We start from the raw sequence: 21,723 nt of genomic DNA on the forward strand, positions 1-21,723 counted from the left end.
CCATTGCTATTCTGCATAAGGTACGGAAAAGTCCCGTGGGATCCATGCCTGGTTCATTTTAATGAACGTGAGCTTGTCCACATTGTCTCTGGACAGGCGGCTGCGCTTGTCTGTTATAACGCCCCCAGCCGTGCTAAATACCCGTTCAGATAATACACTGGCTGCAGGGCACGCCAGCACCTCCAAGGCGTAAAGGGCAAGCTCAGGCCATGTGCCCAATTTGGAGACCCAGAAGTTGAAGGGGGCAGACCCGTCATTCACTACATGTAGGCGTGTGCACACATACTGCTCCACCATGTTGGTAAAATGCTGCCTCCTGCTAAGACGTTCCATCTGAGCTGCTGGTGCTGCTGTTTGTTGTGGCGTGCTGACAAAGCTTTTCCACATTTCGGCCATGCTAACCCTGCCTTCTGAGGTGCTGGCGGTGCCCTGGTTGCGTTGGCGACCTCCTCCTCCTCCTCCTCTGCCTTGTGCTTCCACTGTGGCCCCGCTGTCAGATGGGAATGCCAGCAGCATGGCGTCTACCAGCGTGCGCTTGTACTCGCGCATCTTGCGATCGCGCTCCAGTGAGTGAATTAAGGACGGTACGTTGTCCTTGTAACGGGGATCCAGCAGCGTGGCCACCCAGTAATCAGCACAAGTTAGAATGTGGGCAACTCGGCGGTCGTTGTGGAGACACTGCAGCATGTAATCGCTCATGTGTGCCAGGCTGCCCAGAGGCAACGAAAGGCTGTCCTCTGTGGGAGGTGTATGGTCCGTGTCCTCTGTATCCCCCCAGCCACGCACCAGTGATGGCCATGAGCTGGCCTGGGTGCCACCCTGCTGTGAACATGGTTCCATTTCCTCCTCCAGCTCCTCCTCCTCCTCATCCTCCTCATCCTCCAGAACTGTGCCCCTGCTGGACAATTGCGTCCCTGGCGTTTGCGTGTGCAGGAACCCACCCTCGGAGCCCCTTGCGAATGACTGCCCTGAAAGCCTTGGAAATGTTACCTCTTCATCCTCCTCCTCCTCCTCATCCTGTGCCACATCCTCTTCCATCATCGCCCGAATTGTTTTTTCAAGGAGGCATAGAAGTGGGATAGTTAAGCTGAGAACGGCGTCATTGCCACTGGCCATGTTGGTGGAGTACTCAAAACAGCGCAACAAGGCACACAGGTCTCGCATGGAGGCCCAGTTAAATTAAATAGCGGAATAGAAAATATGATCCAAAAAAAGTGTATGTATATCACACGTACACAACCACACTAGGCCCCAATTACTATTGTTTGTACCCCTAAAAGGCTAGATGAGGAGTAGGGGGAGTATGGAACAGGCAGCACCCTCAAACCTTCAGAAGTATGAGATGAACCCCAACAACTTGGAAAGGTGGATCTCTCTCACACGTACCGACACAGACTATCCCGCAATTCAATTGATCCTCAAAGGTTTTTATTGAATAGCGGAATAGGAAATATGATCAAAAAAAGTGTATGTATCTCGCACGTACACAACCACACTAGGCCCCAATTACTATTGTTTGTACCCCTAAAAGGCTAGATGAGGAGTAGGGGGGGTATGGAACAGGCAGCACCCTCAAACCTTCAGAAGTATGAGATGAACCCCAACAACTTGGAAAGGTGGATCTCTCTCACACGTACCGACACAGACTATCCCGCAATTCAATTGATCCTCAAAGGTTTTTATTGAATAGCGGAATAGGAAATATGATCAAAAAAAGTGTATGTATCTCGCACGTACACAACCACACTAGGCCCCAATTACTATTGTTTGTACCCCTAAAAGGCTAGATGAGGAGTAGGGGGGGTATGGAACAGGCAGCACCCTCAAACCTTCAGAAGTATGAGATGAACCCCAACAACTTGGAAAGGTGGATCTCTCTCACACGTACCAACACAGACTATCCCGCAATTCAATTGATCCTCAAAGGTTTTTATTGAATAGCGGAATAGGAAATATGATCAAAAAAAGTGTATGTATCTCGCACGTACACAACCACACTAGGCCCCAATTACTATTGTTTGTACCCCTAAAAGGCTAGATGAGGAGTAGGGGGGGTATGGAACAGGCAGCACCCTCAAACCTTCAGAAGTATGAGATGAACCCCAACAACTTGGAAAGGTGGATCTCTCTCACACGTACCGACACAGACTATCCCGCAATTCAATTGATCCTCAAAGGTTTTTATTGAATAGCGGAATAGGAAATATGATCAAAAAAAGTGTATGTATCTCGCACGTACACAACCACACTAGGCCCCAATTACTATTGTTTGTACCCCTAAAAGGCTAGATGAGGAGTAGGGGGGGTATGGAACAGGCAGCACCCTCAAACCTTCAGAAGTATGAGATGAACCCCAACAACTTGGAAAGGTGGATCTCTCTCACACGTACCAACACAGACTATCCCCCAATTTAACTGATCCCCAGAGGTTTTTGATTAAATAGCGGAATAGAAAATATGATCCCAAAAAAGTGTATGTATATCACACGTACACAACCACACTAGGCCCCAATTACTATTGTTTGTACCCCTAAAAGGCTAGGAGTAGGGGGAGTATGGAACAGGCAGCACCCTCAAACCTTCAGAAGTATGAGATGAACCCCAACAACTTGGAAAGGTGGATCTCTCTCACACGTACCAACACAGACTATCCCCCAATTTAACTGATCCCCAGAGGTTTTTGATTAAATAGCGGAATAGAAAATATGATCCCAAAAAAGTGTATGTATATCACACGTACACAACCACACTAGGCCCCAATTACTATTGTTTGTACCCCTAAAAGGCTAGGAGTAGGGGGAGTATGGAACAGGCAGCACCCTCAAACCTTCAGAAGTATGAGATGAACCCCAACAACTTGGAAAGGTGGATCTCTCTCACACGTACCAACACAGACTATCCCCCAATTTAACTGATCCCCAAAGGTTTTTGATTAAATAGCGGAATAGAAAATATGATCCCAAAAAAGTGTATGTATATCACACGTACACAACCACACTAGGCCCCAATTACTATTGTTTGTACCCCTAAAAGGCTAGGAGTAGGGGGAGTATGGAACAGGCAGCACCCTCAAACCTTCAGAAGTATGAGATGAACCCCAACAACTTGGAAAGGTGGATCTCTCTCACACGTACCAACACAGACTATCCCCCAATTTAACTGATCCCCAAAGGTTTTTGATTAAATAGCGGAATAGAAAATATGATCCCAAAAAAGTGTATGTATATCACACGTACACAACCACACTAGGCCCCAATTACTATTGTTTGTACCCCTAAAAGGCTAGGAGTAGGGGGAGTATGGAACAGGCAGCACCCTCAAACCTTCAGAAGTATGAGATGAACCTCAACAACTTGGAAAGGTGGATCTCTCTCACACGTACCAACACAGACTATCCCCCAATTTAACTGATCCCCAAAGGTTTTTGATTAAATAGCGGAATAGAAAATATGATCCCAAAAAAGTGTATGTATATCACACGTACACAACCACACTAGGCCCCAATTACTATTGTTTGTACCCCTAAAAGGCTAGGAGTAGGGGGAGTATGGAACAGGCAGCACCCTCAAACCTTCAGAAGTATGAGATGAACCCCAACAACTTGGAAAGGTGGATCTCTCTCACACGTACCAACACAGACTATCCCCCAATTTAACTGATCCCCAAAGGTTTTTGATTAAATAGCGGAATAGAAAATATGATCCCAAAAAAGTGTATGTATATCACACGTACACAACCACACTAGGCCCCAATTACTATTGTTTGTACCCCTAAAAGGCTAGGAGTAGGGGGAGTATGGAACAGGCAGCACCCTCAAACCTTCAGAAGTATGAGATGAACCTCAACAACTTGGAAAGGTGGATCTCTCTCACACGTACCAACACAGACTATCCCCCAATTTAACTGATCCCCAAAGGTTTTTGATTAAATAGCGGAATAGAAAATATGATCCCAAAAAAGTGTATGTATATCACACGTACACAACCACACTAGGCCCCAATTACTATTGTTTGTACCCCTAAAAGGCTAGGAGTAGGGGGAGTATGGAACAGGCAGCACCCTCAAACCTTCAGAAGTATGAGATGAACCCCAACAACTTGGAAAGGTGGATCTCTCTCACACGTACCAACACAGACTATCCCCCAATTTAACTGATCCCCAGAGGTTTTTGATTAAATAGCGGAATAGAAAATATGATCCCAAAAAAGTGTATGTATATCACACGTACACAACCACACTAGGCCCCAATTACTATTGTTTGTACCCCTAAAAGGCTAGGAGTAGGGGGAGTATGGAACAGGCAGCACCCTCAAACCTTCAGAAGTATGAGATGAACCTCAACAACTTGGAAAGGTGGATCTCTCTCACACGTACCAACACAGACTATCCCCCAATTTAACTGATCCCCAAAGGTTTTTGATTAAATAGCGGAATAGAAAATATGATCCCAAAAAAGTGTATGTATATCACACGTACACAACCACACTAGGCCCCAATTACTATTGTTTGTACCCCTAAAAGGCTAGGAGTAGGGGGAGTATGGAACAGGCAGCACCCTCAAACCTTCAGAAGTATGAGATGAACCCCAACAACTTGGAAAGGTGGATCTCTCTCACACGTACCAACACAGACTATCCCCCAATTTAACTGATCCCCAGAGGTTTTTGATTAAATAGCGGAATAGAAAATATGATCCCAAAAAAGTGTATGTATATCACACGTACACAACCACACTAGGCCCCAATTACTATTGTTTGTACCCCTAAAAGGCTAGGAGTAGGGGGAGTATGGAACAGGCAGCACCCTCAAACCTTCAGAAGTATGAGATGAACCCCAACAACTTGGAAAGGTGGATCTCTCTCACACGTACCAACACAGACTATCCCCCAATTTAACTGATCCCCAGAGGTTTTTGATTAAATAGCGGAATAGAAAATATGATCCCAAAAAAGTGTATGTATATCACACGTACACAACCACACTAGGCCCCAATTACTATTGTTTGTACCCCTAAAAGGCTAGGAGTAGGGGGAGTATGGAACAGGCAGCACCCTCAAACCTTCAGAAGTATGAGATGAACCCCAACAACTTGGAAAGGTGGATCTCTCTCACACGTACCAACACAGACTATCCCCCAATTTAACTGATCCCCAAAGGTTTTTGATTAAATAGCGGAATAGAAAATATGATCCCAAAAAAGTGTATGTATATCACACGTACACAACCACACTAGGCCCCAATTACTATTGTTTGTACCCCTAAAAGGCTAGATGAGGAGTAGGGGGAGTATGGAACAGGCAGCACCCTCAAACCTTCAGTATGAGATTGTGTTCACTGTACCCCACAAAGATTGAGTTCACTGCACCCCACAATGATTGTGTTCACTGCACCCCACAAAGATTGTGTTCACTGCACCTCACAAAGATTGTGTTCACTGTACCCCCCAAAGATTGTGTTCACTGCACCCCACAAAGATTCTGTTCACTGTACCCCACAAAGATTGTGTTCACTGCACCCCAAAAAGATTGTGTTCACTGCACCCCAAAAAGGATGTTGTTCACTGCACCCCAAAAAGGATGTTGTTCACTCCACCCCAAAAAGATTGTGTTCACTGCACCCCAAAAAGATTGTGTTCACTGCACCCCAAAAATGATTTTGTTCACTGCACCCCAAAAAGGATTTTGTTCACTGCACCCCAAAAAGGATGTTGTTCACTCCACCCCAAAAAGATTGTGTTCACTGCACCCCAAAAAGATTGTGTTCACTGCACCCCACAAAGGATTTTGTTCACTGCACCCCAAAAAGATTGTGTTCACTGCACCCCAAAAAGGATGTTGTTCACTGCACCCCAAAAAGGATTTTGTTCACTGCACCCCAAAAAGATTGTGTTCACTGCACCCCACAAAGGATTTTGTTCACTGCACCCCACAAAGATTGTGTTCACTGCACACCAAAAAGGATTGTGTTCACTGCACCCCAAAAAGATTTTGTTCACTGCACCCCAAAAAGATTGTGTTCACTGCAGCCCAAAAAGATTGTGTTCACTGCAGCCCAAAAAGATTGTGTTCACTGCAGCCCAAAAAGATTGTGTTCACTGCAGCCCAAAAAGATTGTGTTCACTGCAGCCCAAAAAGATTGTGTTCACTGCAGCTCACACACAGAAAAATGGATGTGGATCACTGACACCTGCCTATCTCCAATCCCACACCACACAGCAATATCGATTGTAGTTTGTAGAACACAGTTTCCCTAAAATTCAGCAGACTCTGTCCCTAACAGGATTGAGAAGAGATCGTAGATCAGGATTGAGTGCAGACCCCACCCCCCACACAGCAATATCGATTGTAGTTTGTAGAAGACACTGACCCTATATAATTCAGCAGACTCTATCCCTAAAATGCCTACAACTCGCCCTGCCTAAACACTCCGACCTGTCCCTCAATTCTATCCGGACACAAATGGTTTTTTCCTGCCTATCTTTCCCTAATCAGCAGCCAGCACGTTGATGTGTGCTCTGTCCCTGAATCTAAGCAGCATAATGACGCCGCTGCGGCTGCCTCGAACTTATAAAGACTTGGTCACATGCTTCAGACGGCCAATCACAGCTACTGAGACATTTGCAGGCATGGCTGGGATGGCTTAAGGCACACCAGTTAAACGATTGTTGATTGGCTGTTGAAAGCCCGCCATGAAAAGAGCGCCAAAGCATGCAAAACCCGGAAATAAAACGACCGAACACGGATTTTTACCCGAACATACAGTAAAGTGTCCGTGTCCGTGTTCGGGTACAAAAAATCCAATTATTCGGTACGAACACGAATAATACAGTCCGTGTTCGCTCAACACTACTCATAGGTGATCTCAGCATAGGAAAAAAAAAATGTTTCAGACTGTAAATGGACATGGGAACACACAATGTTTACCCTTAACCTGCATAAGGAGTTTTTCACTGTCAGGGCAATAAGGATGTGGAACTCTCTTCCACAATTGGTGGTGTCATATTTTTAAAAGACTCTTGGACGTGAATCCTAGTGAACACAACATACAGGGATATGGGAAATGATTATCAACACTGACATACATACACCTATAAAGGTTAAACTTGATGAACTATAGTCTTTATTCAACCTTACCTAGTATGTTACTAAATTAATTAAAGAACTTAAAGGAAAGGGTGGACATAGTCGGGCAATCTTGATGTGAGCAACAGCCCCTTAGCTCTCCTAACCCCCTCCCCACCAGAAGATTACAGTGGGGGAGGGGTGGATGGAGGAGGATTTCAGCTAACAGAAGAGGCATCAGCACAAGGGACACATCTTACTGACTGTAAATTATCTCCCCTGTTCTGATTTTTAAATTTTTTTTTTGGCTACATTTAGGCTTTAAGTACCGATGAGTATGGTAAAAGCATTGTTCTATTATGTATTAAATATCAGCAGACAAGGTTTGTATAAATGATTCCCATCTATCAAATAACTTTTGGAACTGAATGTCTTTGTTCAAAGAGGACTTGACTCACTCCATAAGGAATTCATACAGCAATTTTTCTGTAAATAAAGAAATTGAAGGTTGGTCAGGTTAGATCCATTAATGCACAATAGTCTTTTGGCTACTAAGAAAACAATGGTAACAAGTTGTTTACAGCCCCTGCAAACTCGAGTCCCAGGAGTATCTACTATGCCAAAAATGCCCACTCCAGAGTTAAAGGTAGGTAATTAACTAGATAAGCAGTGGCATACCATGCCACAGCAGTCCAACATTTCTTGATTTTGGAATAGGCCCAAAATGCATTTTAAACAACAAGAAGCTTAGACCCATAAGGTTATAGTGGTATGGGGATGTACTGTATAAGAACAATGAAAGAATCTGAACAACATTTTTGGTATGTCATAGATTTGATTGTTTTCCAGGAATATTGCAAAAAAAATTCAGGGGTGCATCACTGGACAGGGTAGGAAAGATATGGGTCCATTTACTGATGCTAATCCCTACTACTGCCAAGGTGTTCAATAAAAAGACTGTAAAATGCTCACCATTTAGGATTAGGATATTTCAAGAGAGTGTCTAACCAGACTTGCCAACCATCCATATTCACAGTGATTTTTACAGCTGTTCGCAAATGTCTGTTACAGTCATAAAATACCCATATAAACAAATCACTGTAGCCAGGGGTGGCAGCAGGAGATGCATGAATGTGCTCTGTCTTCTAACTCCAGATGCTTTTTTTTTTTTTTGCCCCAATTGCAGTGCCACCTCCTGCCTGCTGCTGCCAGCTCTAGTGCTTGCTGCCCCCCCCCCAACATTTAGAGGAGGAGAATAGAGACTTCCTCCTCCAGAGTCTGGACCTGTTGCAAGTCAGTGCCCCACCTCCCAGCTTTCACGCAAGGCTGCAGTGCACTAATAGAACAGAGTGGACTCTGATGCAACATGCAAGAAGGCTGGCAACCTCTGGAGAGTGAAGACCCTGATCTAATGTTGGAGGAGGGGCAGCTCTGGGGACCCTGATATGAGAAAGGGGAGTGACTCTGGGGACCCTGATGTACAGAGGGGGGCTCTGGGGACACTAATGTAAGGGGGTGACACCTTTAGGAACCTAATGTAAGGGAGTGACTCTGGGAATCTTGATGAAAGGTGGTGGCATTCTGGGGGCACTGATGTAAGATGGAGGCACTAATATAAGTTAGTGGTACTCTGGGGGCACTGATGTAAGATGGTGGCACTTTGGGGGCACTGATGTAAGGTGGTAGAATCCTGGAAACACTGACGTAAGGTGGTGGCTCTCTGGGTGTATTGAAGTATGGTGGAGCACTGAGGTAAGGTGGTGGCACTCTAGGGGCACTGATGTAAAGTGGAGGAATTCTTGAGGCACTGATGTATAGTAGTGGCACTCTGGGGCACTGATGTAAGGTGGTGGCACTCTGGGGGCACTGATGTAAGTGGGTGGCACTCTGGCGACACTAATGAAAGGTGGTGGCATTCTGGGGATACTGATTTAAGGGAAGATTCTGATGTGAATGTGGTACTCATCCTGAATGATGCAATCCATATGTTATTTTGTTTGTTACTTATTCCCCTTCACTTTATACATTATGTTGTACATAGACCTGACCAAACTGTTCATTATCTAAATATTTTCATTTTTTAATGTTTTAAAGTTCTTCCTTCAGGTAGGCTCAGTAAGACAAAAATATGAATTTTGTATGCATAATAACATATGTAAAAAAAATATTTAATTTAAAAAAAGATCCTTTGTCCTGAGATTTTTTTGTGTCTGTGAGACTGTCAGTTTTGGCACAAAACATAATTAGTATTTTGTGGGTATAAGGACTGTGGTATATGTGTGCATTGTATACAGCAGACACAGCCTTTGTTCAATCCGCCTTTAGACTGTCATGTACGTTGTAGCAGAGCCTGACGTGCAGAGGCAGACCTCTCGTACAGCCCTGGCTCAGGCAACACTGGAGTTGCAACAGTATATGCGAGAGCACAGTGGGGTAAGAGTGCCTGTGCTGGTCCTCTGTTGGCAGCCGAGATGAGTGGCTGATAAGTCACTGGACAGGACTGGATTGCTGAGCAGCAGGTAGAAGCAGGTACAGCAGTGCGGATGCACAGTGGATGCAGGACAGCATCACTAGGCACTGGACGGAGCAGGATAGGCAAAAGATTGGAGAAGGTCCAGACAAGCCGGTTCGGTCACAGATAATCAGATATGGTTTAAGCAGCAGGCAGAGAAAAGTCGGTGTACAGGCAGAGGTTGGCAGCAGGGTATCAGGCAGAAAAGCAGGTATAGCAGAGTCTAGACAAGCCTGGTTAATACAGGAATAAGATACAGGCACAGGAACAGAACTCAAGTAAAGCTGCAGATCAGACAGCACTGCACAAGAGCAGCTGCTGCCCTTATATATGCCATTTAGGCTCCAATGCTAAAACAGCTAATGCGCACAGGCGGACGCATTTGGCAAATCTTAGCATGCACGCGTACATTCCTGCACACGCGCATGCGCATTTGCCTATTACCGGAATGTCCCTGACATAAACCCTCCCATTGGCCATGCATATTTTTCACAATGACAAAAATTGCCTCAGAACCTAGATTCTATTCTGTCCCAAGGAGCTATATCTTTTATAGTCCTAGTTTTGCTTAATGTTTTAAACATGGTTTTGACTTGTAAAGCCAGACAATCTACCAGTTATAATTATTGTTAATGTTTACATGTTTGTTTGCATTGTTTTTAAAGGCTAAGTTCATCTTTAGAACATGTTACAAGGTCCTTATGTGGGGTGTAACATGTTGTTAAAGCACAAACTTCACCCCTTTACCCCCCCAATGACAGCTGGTGGGAGTTCCTTTTCCCTGCAATGGCTGTCTCATTTCAAATTGGTGAAGCTGTGCGGGGCTTCATCCCCACAGTCATATCATTCATTCACAGGGATCTGTGAATGAATAAAATACAGGTTCCCATCTTCCATCGTGGCAGATGGTGTGTACCTCTCAATAAACTAAAGCCCCGTACACACGTACCGATCCTCGGCCGAACGATCGGCCGTCTTTTGTCCGAGGGCTGTCTTGTCTGTTGAAAAGTGCAAAAGACTGCACACGAATTTTGTCGGCCAACAACAGCCGACTGCAGAAGTGATGTCATGTGATGGTTAACTTTCCTTGTCTTTTTTCTTTTCTGAGCATGCCCAGTCTTGCAAATCTGCTGTCTGTCGGCCGAAATCTGTACTGACTGGCGAACAATCGGCCGTTCTGGTGTTGGCCAACAAAAATTTTAATGCTTGCACGACAGATTCTGTTCGGCCGAAAATGCGCTGTCGGCTGTCGGAAGCATCATACTAACAAGCCTACAATCGGCTGATCGGTCGTCAGCCGAATGTTTACGGCCGACAATCGGTACGGGCCTTTAGAGTGAGCTCTTCAGCCCACTCATAGTCCATCGACACTTCCCCCAGCTTTCTAGCTGAAAGCCATTATGGAGATATGGGCGGAAAGCTTGAATAAATGCCCGCAAGAGCCTGATATTGCACCCGCAATCCACTGATTGTGGGTGCAATGATTTGCAGGCTGCTGTGAAAAAAATATTAAGTGCACATTTTTTCCAGTAAAAATATGTGAATTTATAATTTTTTTTCCTTAAAGTCGAATTTACCCTTTAAATATTGCATGCCTTAGTTTAAAATAGGAACGTCTTCCATATTTCATGATGGCAGTAAAAATGTGCTCTGTTAGTAAATTTTACGTGTTTTGTCATTAAAAGAAGTAATTGGGCGTTGGCTACCCTGTGTCTAACTAAGCTGACCAGTTCTTTTGGGAAAATGTTTCTACTGTGGAAGTGAAATGGGATCTCACTTACAAAAAAAACAAATGGGACATTGGTTAGGATTGGAACTTTTTCCTGAGCAACATTTAAAGAGGGTGGTTGCTTTGCGGTAGTAATAAATACATTCTAAATATATTGAATACCATCATTATGACATATTTTAGGAATGGTTATTCTTGTGAATTTGTGAAAATTTAAAATTATTTTTTCTTAATAAACATTCAGAAATAACAACTACAATGCCATATCAGGGTACTTTCAATTGTAATGTAAATTACAATTTTCTCTATGAAAAAATAATGTTTTTTGTGTCCAATCTATAAAGGGATTTTGGTATTCTTCCCACATGGTTAGTTCTGTACTGTATATTGCCTTGATCTCTCTCGAGAGCTCCCTCCCGCTGTGTCTACATCACTAATACATACGTTTGTGCTTTGACTTTACTTGCAACTCAGATATGATCTTTGCCATAAAGTGTGTAACAAAAAGTAGTTAATGAAAATAAAATGTGTGGCTTGGTTGTTCACTTAAAAAAAATATATATATTTTTTCTAATAGTTTCTTTTTTCTTTTACAGATAACACAGCTACAATTGTGGCATTGCGAGATGGATATAGTTTACAAGAAAATCCAAAATATTACTTAACAGTTCTAATAAGTGATAATGGGATTCCCTCACTCAGCAGTACCACCACACTAACAATTCAAGTTTGTGATTGTGGCACTAACAATGATAAAGTATCTTGCAGAAAAAAAGAGTTTTTTTGGATTTTTTTAAATTCCGGGGCATTTATTGTCATTTCTGTCTTATCAATTATACTTCTAGGTAAGCAGAAACACTCTTATATTTAAATGTTATACCTTCTATGTTTCCCTCTGACACCATCTGATATAAATAATTTTTTTCCTGAAAAACCGTGGGGCAGATTTATAAAAGGTTTGTGAGTAGTGACACATTCACTTGCCTTGCTTTGTTTGCATTTATTAGAATAAATAAAATTAGTATAATAAATGTCAATAAAAAAGTGCTTGTTTACACCTCTGCTTCGTGGTAATGCACAGATTAAGGCCCCTTTCACACTTTTGCCTCATTTTTTTGCCGGATTTTGACTGGACTTGAAGCAACATCTGTGAAATTGTGAGACAAAAGGGTGAAACCTGGCGCACAATGGGGGAAGGGGTGTCCAAAAACATCACAGACTCCACTAGTGGACATAGAAACATGTGCTAAAACAATAGAAACAGCAACACAATGGTGGCTATATTAAAAGTCCATATAAAGTCCATATACATAAAATCTCAAACCACCACACTCCGTAGGCTGCTCTGATGACAACTAGAAGGGGCTTGTAGCGAGCTGAAAGGAGAACACAGGCGCCACACTAAGTGCAGTATATCGAGATTTATTATGAGTTGACCAAAGAAAAGGTACTCACAAGCGTGTATATAAAAACAGCATGACAGACATCATAATGAAGGTAATGATTCCCGGTGTCCTGATTCAGGATGGCACGAGCGGTCTCAGAGCGTTGGGTTGTAGCCGATGGACGAACGGGACTTCCCAATTGCGGGGACACAACACCGACCGTCCTGACGTCACTTCCGGGATACGTAATGGTGCCGGCAACGCGTTGTCGGAGCATGCGCTCCTTCTTCAGGCCGAAGAAGGAGTGTATGCTCCGTCAACGCGTCGCCTGCTGTTTTTATGTACACGATTGTGAGTACCTTTTCTTTGGTCAACTCATAATAAATCTCGATATACTGCACTTAGTATGGCGCCTGTGTTCTCCTTTCAGCTTGTGAAATTGTGAGGGCTTTGGACCTGAAAACGCATCAAAGTCAGGCCAGAGTAGTGCAGGGACTACTTTGAAGTCATTGCGACTTGAAAATTGAGTCACATAGATATGAATAGAACTCATTGGAAATTATGGAGTAAGACTTGTTATGCGACTTTGCAGTCCCAAGTCTTAAAGGGGCCTAACACGCATTACGTGTGTTGGTGTATCAATTGCTTTGAATGGTACCCCAACACACTAAAGCAGCCTACCTACATTGCAGCATGCCAAAACACATGGCAGAGGGTTGTGGCACATTGTGTTGAAAAAAAATATGCATATCTAATTTTTGGCATGTTTGGATGGGTTGGCAGCCCATTCACTTCTACGGTATGTGCTGCCTTAAAGCAAAACACAATAACATATGTGCATTGACAGATCTAAATATGTAAATAAAAATAGAGGCTAATTGGCTCTCCTAGTAGTTATCTTGGGGCTACAAAATCATTAGTAATTGTGAAAAATGGGATGGGGGGGGGGATTTGAGTAGTTTACCAACCTGGGAATATCAGTTGTTATCCCCCATGGCAATGATGCAGTCACTCAATGATGCTACTCAGTTATAATGCCTACTTTGATAAAAGATAAAACCATTTTATAACATTTCATTATAAACATGGTATTGTGCCACTGTACAGGTAAGAATACCCCTGCTCAGAGTATCTTGTGCACAAAGCAGACGTATTAATGGGGGAGGTGGGCTTTATTTCAACCTAAGCATTGCAATTTGCAATTTGCAGTCTATCTGGTATGTTTTAGGTTGTTGGTGCATATTGCAAGGTATGCTAGACTGTTTATTGTAAAAAAAATTTATATTCTTCATAATTACCTCCATAAACCTTCCACTCAGCTCTACTCTTGGACACCTATGTTGCAGAATCATGAGCCATAGGCAGAGTTATTTTGTCAGGTTCAACCTTTTTTGGGGGATTCTCTCAGTTGAAGGACAGAAAGGCTGTCATCAGCAATTCAACAAATTACACATACTTGCTTTCCCCTCTTATTGGAATACCAGCTGTAAAAAGCAATTATTCATACTTCATACTCTATACGGATGTATATGCAAAGTAGATTTTGTAACTGACCTCATCCCCCCTTTTTTTTCTAACTGACCATGTTGTAACTGAGCATAAGCAGTGAATGTGACATTTTCTGTTTTATTATAAAATATATTATATATATATATATATATATATATATATATATATATATATATATAGATACAGTATCTCACAAAAGTGAGTACACCCCTCACATTTTTGTAAATATTTTATTTTATCTTTTCACGTGACAACACTGAAAAAAAATGACACTTTGCTACAATGTAAAGTAGTGAGTGTACAGCTTGTATAACAGTGCAAATTTTCTGTCCCCTCAAAATAACTCAACACACAGCCATTAATGTCTAAACCGCTGGCAACAAAAGTGAGTACACAACTAAGTGAAAATGTCCAAATTGGGCCTAATTAGCTTTTTTCCCTCCCTGGTGTCATGTGACTCGTTAGTGTTACAAGGTCTCAGGTGTGAATGGGGAGCAGGTGTGTTAAATTTGGTGTTATCGCTCTCACTCTCTCATAATGGTCACTGGAAGCTCAACATGGCATCTAAAAAAAAGAATTGTTGCTCTACATAAAGATGGCTTAGGTTATAAGAAGATTTCCAAGACCCCTGAAACTAAGCTGCAGCACGGTGGCCAAGACCATACAGCAGTTTAACAGGACAGCTTCCACTCAGAACAGGCCTCGCCATGGCCGACCAAAGGAGTTGAGTGCACGTGCTCAGCGTCATATCCAGAGGTTGTCTTTGGGAAATAGATGTATGAGTGTTGCCAACATTGCTGCAGAGGTTGAAGGGGTGGGGGGTAAGCCTGTCAGTGCTCAGACCATATGCCGCACACTGCATCAAATTGGTCTGCATGGCTGTCATCCCAGAAGGAAGCCTCTTCTAAAGATAATGCACAAGAAAGCAACAGTTTGCTGAAGACAAGCAGACTAAGGACATGGATTACTGGAACCATGTCCTGTGGTCTGATAAGACCCAGATAAATGTATTTGGTTCAGATGGTGTTAAGTATGTGTGGCGGCAACCAGGTGAGGAGTACAAAGACAAGTGTGTCTTGCCCTAAGTCAAGCATGGTGGTGGGAGTGTCATGGTCTGGGGTAGCATGAGCGCTGCCGTCACTGGGGAGCTACAGTCCATTGAGGGAACCATAAATGCCAATATGTACTGTGACATACTGAAGCAGAGCATGATCCCCCTCCCTTCAGAGACTGGGCCGCAGGGCAGTATTCCAACATGACAACAACCTGAAACACACCTCAAAAATGACAACTACCTTGCTAAAGGTTATGGATCAGCCAAGCATGTCTCCAGACCTAAACCCTATTAAGCCATAGAGGAAAGGGGGAAAAAAGTGCCAGTGGAGTGCAGTTTTTTAAAAAAGAAGGAAGTTTATTAAAAGTAAGTATAAAGGAACAGGTGACTCGATACTGGACTCACTTCAGTGCAGTCACTGTGGTGCCCTCCCTGGTGTAGGTCAGAAGCTCGGTGCCTGCTCTGGGTCCTGATGCGGTCCAATCATCCGGGAGAAGTCCGGGGTTGCTCCCGGATGATTGGACCGCATCAGGACCCAGAGCAGGCACCGAGCTTCTGACCTACACCAGGGAGGGCACCACAGTGACTGCACTGAAGTGAGTCCAGTATCGAGTCACCTGTTCCTTTATACTTACTTTTAATAAACTTCCTTCTTTTTTAAAAAACTGCACTCCACTGGCGCTTTTTTCCCCCTTTCCTCTATGACTAACATTGAGCTGCTTCGCTCACCCGGAGAGCAGCCCTGAGTGCAACCCATCCTCATCCACCCACTGAACAGAGGATCGTCCACACCCGGACCCCCCCTCCCCCCTTCCCCCTTACACCCCGGGTCAGCCTAATACTCTCTGCCTCCAGGCATCTGAGCCCTACTTTTTGTCCCCCCCCCAAGGCTGTTCTAGCTGACAACTGTTCCTAGTACCAGTGTCCTGCCTGAACCCCGCCTGACCATTTTCCTCTACTAGCAGCCACAATAGAGAGCAGCACCCCCTGTGAGCGCCTTATATAACATATTTTCTAAACCCTATTAAGCATCTGTGGGGCATCCTCAAACAGAGTGTGGAGGAGCGCAAGGTCTCTAACATCCACCAACTCTGTTTTGTCATCATGAAAGAGTGGAAGAGGACTCCAGTGGCAACCTGTGAAGCTTTGGTGAACTCCATGCCCAAGAGGGTAGGAAAAATAATGGTGGCCACACAAAATATTGACACTTTGGGCCCAATTTGGACATTGTCACTTAGGGATATACTCACTTTTGTTGCCAGCGGTTTAGATAGTAATGGCTACCTGTTGAGTTATTTTGAGGGGACAGCAATTTTACACTGTTATACAAGCTTTACACTCACTACTTTACATTGTAGCAAAGTGTAATTTCTTCAGGGTTGTCACCTGAAAAGATATAATAAAATATTTACAAAAATATGAGGGGTGTACTCACTTTTGTGAGATACTGTGTATATATATATATATATATATATATATATATATATATATTTAGTTATATATTTATAATATATTATCTATAACCAGGAAAAATTATCAGAGCATATGGGAGTGCTTTCTAACTTTTTGATACTTTTGTGGCTTTTGAATTTAGTAAACCAACCTAATAATTTTTGTTTATTCCATGGCTTATCCATAGTCTGTAGATTGACTGGTTCTGGATGTATGTTTGGTATTGGATTGTCGAACAATAACTCCAAAGGAAGTCAATGTTTATAGGATAGTGTTGAACCTAAAAAGACAGCAATAACTGTGATAATGCTAGACTACTTCTACTACTGACACTAATTTACCTTCCTCCCATGATTAAAGTAGTTTTGAAAAGTAGTATGTTTAACAACATTTCCCTACCTTTGCATTTTTGCTGCACCTAATCACCTATTTTACAAAGCTGCCCACCCCTACCAAATATTATGGCAGCAACTGCCATCATATTTAACCCTTTAATTCTCTTTTCTACTCTAGATGCAGCTGCATCTCTCATACGCCAGCATTGGGTAGTGACATTTAGGAGAAAAAAAGACTGGTTGAATATAGGAGAGCCAAAACTTTTCCTGTTAGCAGCTTTTAAAAGCTCAACTGAACTATCAGTTTAAATGGGCTAAATACATTCCAGCCACATCAAAACAAAGTATGCAATGCCCTTCAGTTTGTGTTGTTTGAAAATCAGCTGTAGCCAGTCTTACATGCAACCTGCATATTTATACCATAGATCTCTATGGGGAAGCAATGAGCTATTTGCAGTGATTCAACACACCCCAAATATGTCGGGCCTATAGCTCTGTAGTCAGTAAAGCTCATTCTCTCTTGTTTTTTTCAAAAAGTACAAACTGTACATCTTTTTTTTTTCAATGCTGTCTTAATTTGCATAGCTTTTTTTAAACTGAAAGTTCAGTTAGGCTTCAACTAGATCAGTATTTGGGGGTAACAATGGCATGGGGCAGGGAATGTTTTCCTTAAGTTATAAAGGGGGTGTCATACTTGAAGTACTTTGCAAGTGCTGGTCATATTGTTGCAGGGGCTCAAAGAACTGGGAAACTTCCCCTAGAATCAACCCTGAACAAAAGCAATGTAGGTTTCTCAAACTAACAAGTTTTGTTCAAGGTAATCTAATAGTACATTGCACATATTTAACACGCATAAAAACATGTAGGTAAAGGTAAAGATGTCTGTTTAGTAGTTTTTCTAAAAGAGTGTACCGATAAGAAATGCTTTTTTTTTTTTTAAACACTATCAAACAGTACTTATAATTATACAGTATATACAGTAATTTACAATTTTTTTTTAAGAAAGTACCAAAGATAGATTTTTGAATCACAATCAAACAATACACACACATTTACCCAATAAGAAAGACAAAGCCATTAAGGATATGTTATGATACAAACTTGATCTTTATCTTCTTGTGTATTTCAATAGCACTGGCAGTAATTGTTCACATAAAGTGCCACAAAAGTCCTACACATTTCATTGAGAAAGGAGAAGACTTAAAGGAAAATATTGTTAAGTATGATGATGAAGGTGGGGGAGAAGAAGACACGGAAGCATTTGATATCACAGGACTCAGACATCAAACAGTGATGAGAAAACATAAGAAGAAAAGGACTATACGAACTGATATTCAAAGTATGTATAGGTTGTCCTTGGGACTTGGGCCTGATGTCACTATTTTTAGGGAATTCCTTTCAGAGAAGTTGGAAGAAGCAGATACAGACCCATGTGGTTTCCCACCTGACTCCCTTCATACCTATGCTTACGAGGGCACAGGTTCAATGGCAGGATCACTAAGCTCCTTGGAATCGAGTGCACTGGATATTAATCAATGCTTGGAATATGATCAGGGATGAGCTTGTAAATAAATTACATGTTCTAAATAAGGGATTACATGGGGATAACGAGCCTTCTACAAAAAGTATTGTTCAGCCTTATTTAATAAAGGTTCAGGCCACTATAAATTGAAATTACAGTTTTTTGGCTGATACCTGATGAGTAAGGTCATCCTCTTTAGTGATGACATCCTATTACCAAAGATGAAAATTTCACTCACCTTCATTAGCCACTGCAAGGAGGACTCACTCTAACTGCTTCTCCTTTTATTAAACATAGTAAAAGAAACAATAATTATGCCTAACCTTTAAAGGCAGAATTTAAAAATAGTGAGACACCCTCTGTTTGGTTAATAAAAAGACTTTCAGCACATAGCTAATAGGTATGCATTTACGTAAGATGTACGCATCTTTTATTGCTGGGTAACATGGAATATAAGTTATGCTTAAAGGGAATGTTATAATGTGTATAAATAGAATGTATTATTCAACGATTATATTATGGAAAGCTATTTAAGTTTAAATACCAAAGGATTATAAAGCATCATACTTACAAAATTCTTTTTCTTTCTGGAAAAAAAAGGGGGCACAAACAAAAAATATTTAGCATTCTATTTGCTAATTTCAGCTGACAACCAAGAGACCTTTTTCTAAATGTACAATTGAGGTGTTTGTTTTCAAAAAGATTGATTTTGATTACTTCCCACAAATTAGTAATGACCTTAAATTTGTAGTTTTATTTTGATTCTAAAGCCCCGTACACACGCAATGATTATCGGCCGACCAATCGTCCGTCTTTTGTCCAGAGTTGTGTTTTGTTGGTTGGAATGTGCCTAGACTGCACACGAATTTTCTCGCCCAACAAAAATCTGCTTCTGAAGTGATGTCATGTGTTGGTTTGCTTTCTTTGTGTTCTTGTTTATCTGAGCATGCCCAGTCTTGCTCATAAGATTTTTCCCTATCGAGAGCAGTACTGACTGCATGAAAATCGGCCGTGTTTTGACGGCCAACAAAAATGTTATAGTCTGCACACCAGATTTTTTTCGGCCGAAAAGTTGGAGTCGGTTGTGGGAAGCATCATACTAACAAGCCGAAAATCGGCAGATAGGACGTTGGACGAAAATTCCCTGCCAATTTTCGATGCGTGTGTACGGGGCTTCAGACATTTCTGTTTAAGATGTTGATGGACTTAGTGCCTAATAAAAATATTTCTCAAAATGTATAAAGATTGGAAGTGTAAATTAATCAGGTTGTAATTAAATACAGCTTCACCCTATTCACTAGCATTCACTTTCCTAGAACATCATCCTTTATTCCTTTATTATTTCAACCCCCCACAATCTTATTAGTCATTTTTCAAGTTTTTGTTACTGTCTGTAGCACCATTGGGGAGATTTCCCCCACACATTTTTACTTTATTGACACAGTGACAGGAAGCAAGTAGAAATCTCTCTGTCAGAGAAACAACAGCAAAATAAACGTGTGTTTGGCAGTTAAAAGGTTAGAACCTCTTCAAGCAAAATATTTTTGTCTGTTTGCCCCATGAAGTTTTCTCTTCATTTCCTTGTTCATTGATAACTTTGTTACAGGGACACAGACGTCAAAATAAATGACAGCAGTTCTAATCCCCTCTTACACTATCCAAGACTTTAACTTATATTTTACTTGGAATTACACATGTATTGTTAAGACACTGGGGTTCATTTTCAAATGGATTAGAGTATTTCTTTAACTCTTTGAAACTGTGCTTACTTCCAGGCCTGTGGTATTGAAATCCCTATTATTTTCAATGCCCCTGCATATGATGAGGTTAATGAAATGAACACAGGTTCTCTGTGAAAATTGACTTGCATGGGGGCAAAGAGAGCATTTTTAGCATTATGTGAACTTCAAGGCTTATGATTGAGCTTACACAGGGCTAGTTATCTTTACTGCCTATAGTGTGGAAGCTAAGAAGAGGTAAGTATTTACTGCTTGGGTGGGGGGGGGGGGGGTCAACAATATTGAGAACCTTTATTCTGACCTGCTTGGACAAAGCACTGGTTTCCTTGTTATAAAATACACATTTTTTTTATTTTTTTTTTTTAAATAACTGATCAAATCCTCAGAAAATTTTACATGAACATCACAAGAGGCATTACGGTTGTTCAAATTAACAATATGTCTGACACCATCTTATTCAGAAAAGAGCATCAAAACGAATAAAAAAATGTATCCAGAGATAGCAACTCAATCCCCGGCAATGTGGTATGTTTGAAATATACATTATATACATTGATTTAACAGAGTGAATATCCAAAGAAATATTAATCCAAAAATGTTTTTTGTTTTTATATGTTTAATTAACATTATCAAAACATGTACGGTATCATATAGTTATAAAGAGAGGAAATTGAACAGCACACTGCAGTGCCTTAAATGGCCTCTTAAATATTATGGAAGTATTCAGACTGAAAAAAAAATGTAAAAGTTCTTATAAAATGTGCTATTATGAAGTTTTTCTGCTATCATTATTATTCTTATAATATTCATCATATCTAATGAATTTATATTAGTAAAATTTTTACATATTTGGATAATTGCTTATTTCATTTTTTGCAGACAAGGAATGTTAAAATTGTTTACTATAATTCATTTTTAAAACAGCAAAGTAATTTTATATTTAGCTGCATGGATAAGTAAGCAAATGATGCTAAGATATTTGCAACTCGGCTGAAGTGTTACAAGAATAACATCAGTGAACTTGGCAAACACTTTAATTTAATATAATTTGAGAGTTGCTTTACTTCCAAGTGTTTTTTTTTTTTTTTTCCGATGACAGGTTGCTTTTTTTTTTTTTTAAACAAAAGTATGTTTGGGACCTTAAAGGTTAAGTCTATCCAACAGTAACACTTTAATTATACAGCAGGTGGAAGTTGGTTGGCTAAGTTATTTTTTGCCCTTTTGCATCCCTTGGGGACTCCACCTGTGAGATCCCTTATCACAGATCCTATGTCAGTTCCTGTGAGATCCCTTATCACAGATCCTATGTCAGTTCCTGTGAGATCCCTTATCACAGATCTTATCACAGATCTTAACTCAGTTTATGTATTCAGAGTACTCCTATTTCTCCTGTTTAAGTCTGCATGATATATAAAAAACAAAAAA

General features: G+C 41.4%; 1 protein-coding gene across 1 annotated transcript in view; it reads left to right on the forward strand.

Annotated features, from left to right (window-relative positions):
* LOC309556806 (cadherin-19-like) overlaps positions 1–19,140 on the forward strand; it is a 200,829-nt gene extending 181,689 nt beyond the window's left edge. The window contains exons 10-11 of the mRNA XM_082259323.1: positions 11,899–12,147; positions 18,170–19,140. Coding sequence (XP_082115449.1) covers positions 11,899–12,147; positions 18,170–18,597 — 677 coding nt within the window. The 3' untranslated portion in view covers positions 18,598–19,140. The remainder of the gene's footprint in view (positions 1–11,898; positions 12,148–18,169) is intronic.
* The last annotated feature ends 2,583 nt before the right edge of the window (positions 19,141–21,723 follow it).

Source organism: Pelophylax lessonae, assembly GCF_965119305.1.
Source record: "Pelophylax lessonae genome assembly, chromosome: 5".
Classification (NCBI taxonomy): domain Eukaryota; kingdom Metazoa; phylum Chordata; class Amphibia; order Anura; family Ranidae; genus Pelophylax; species Pelophylax lessonae.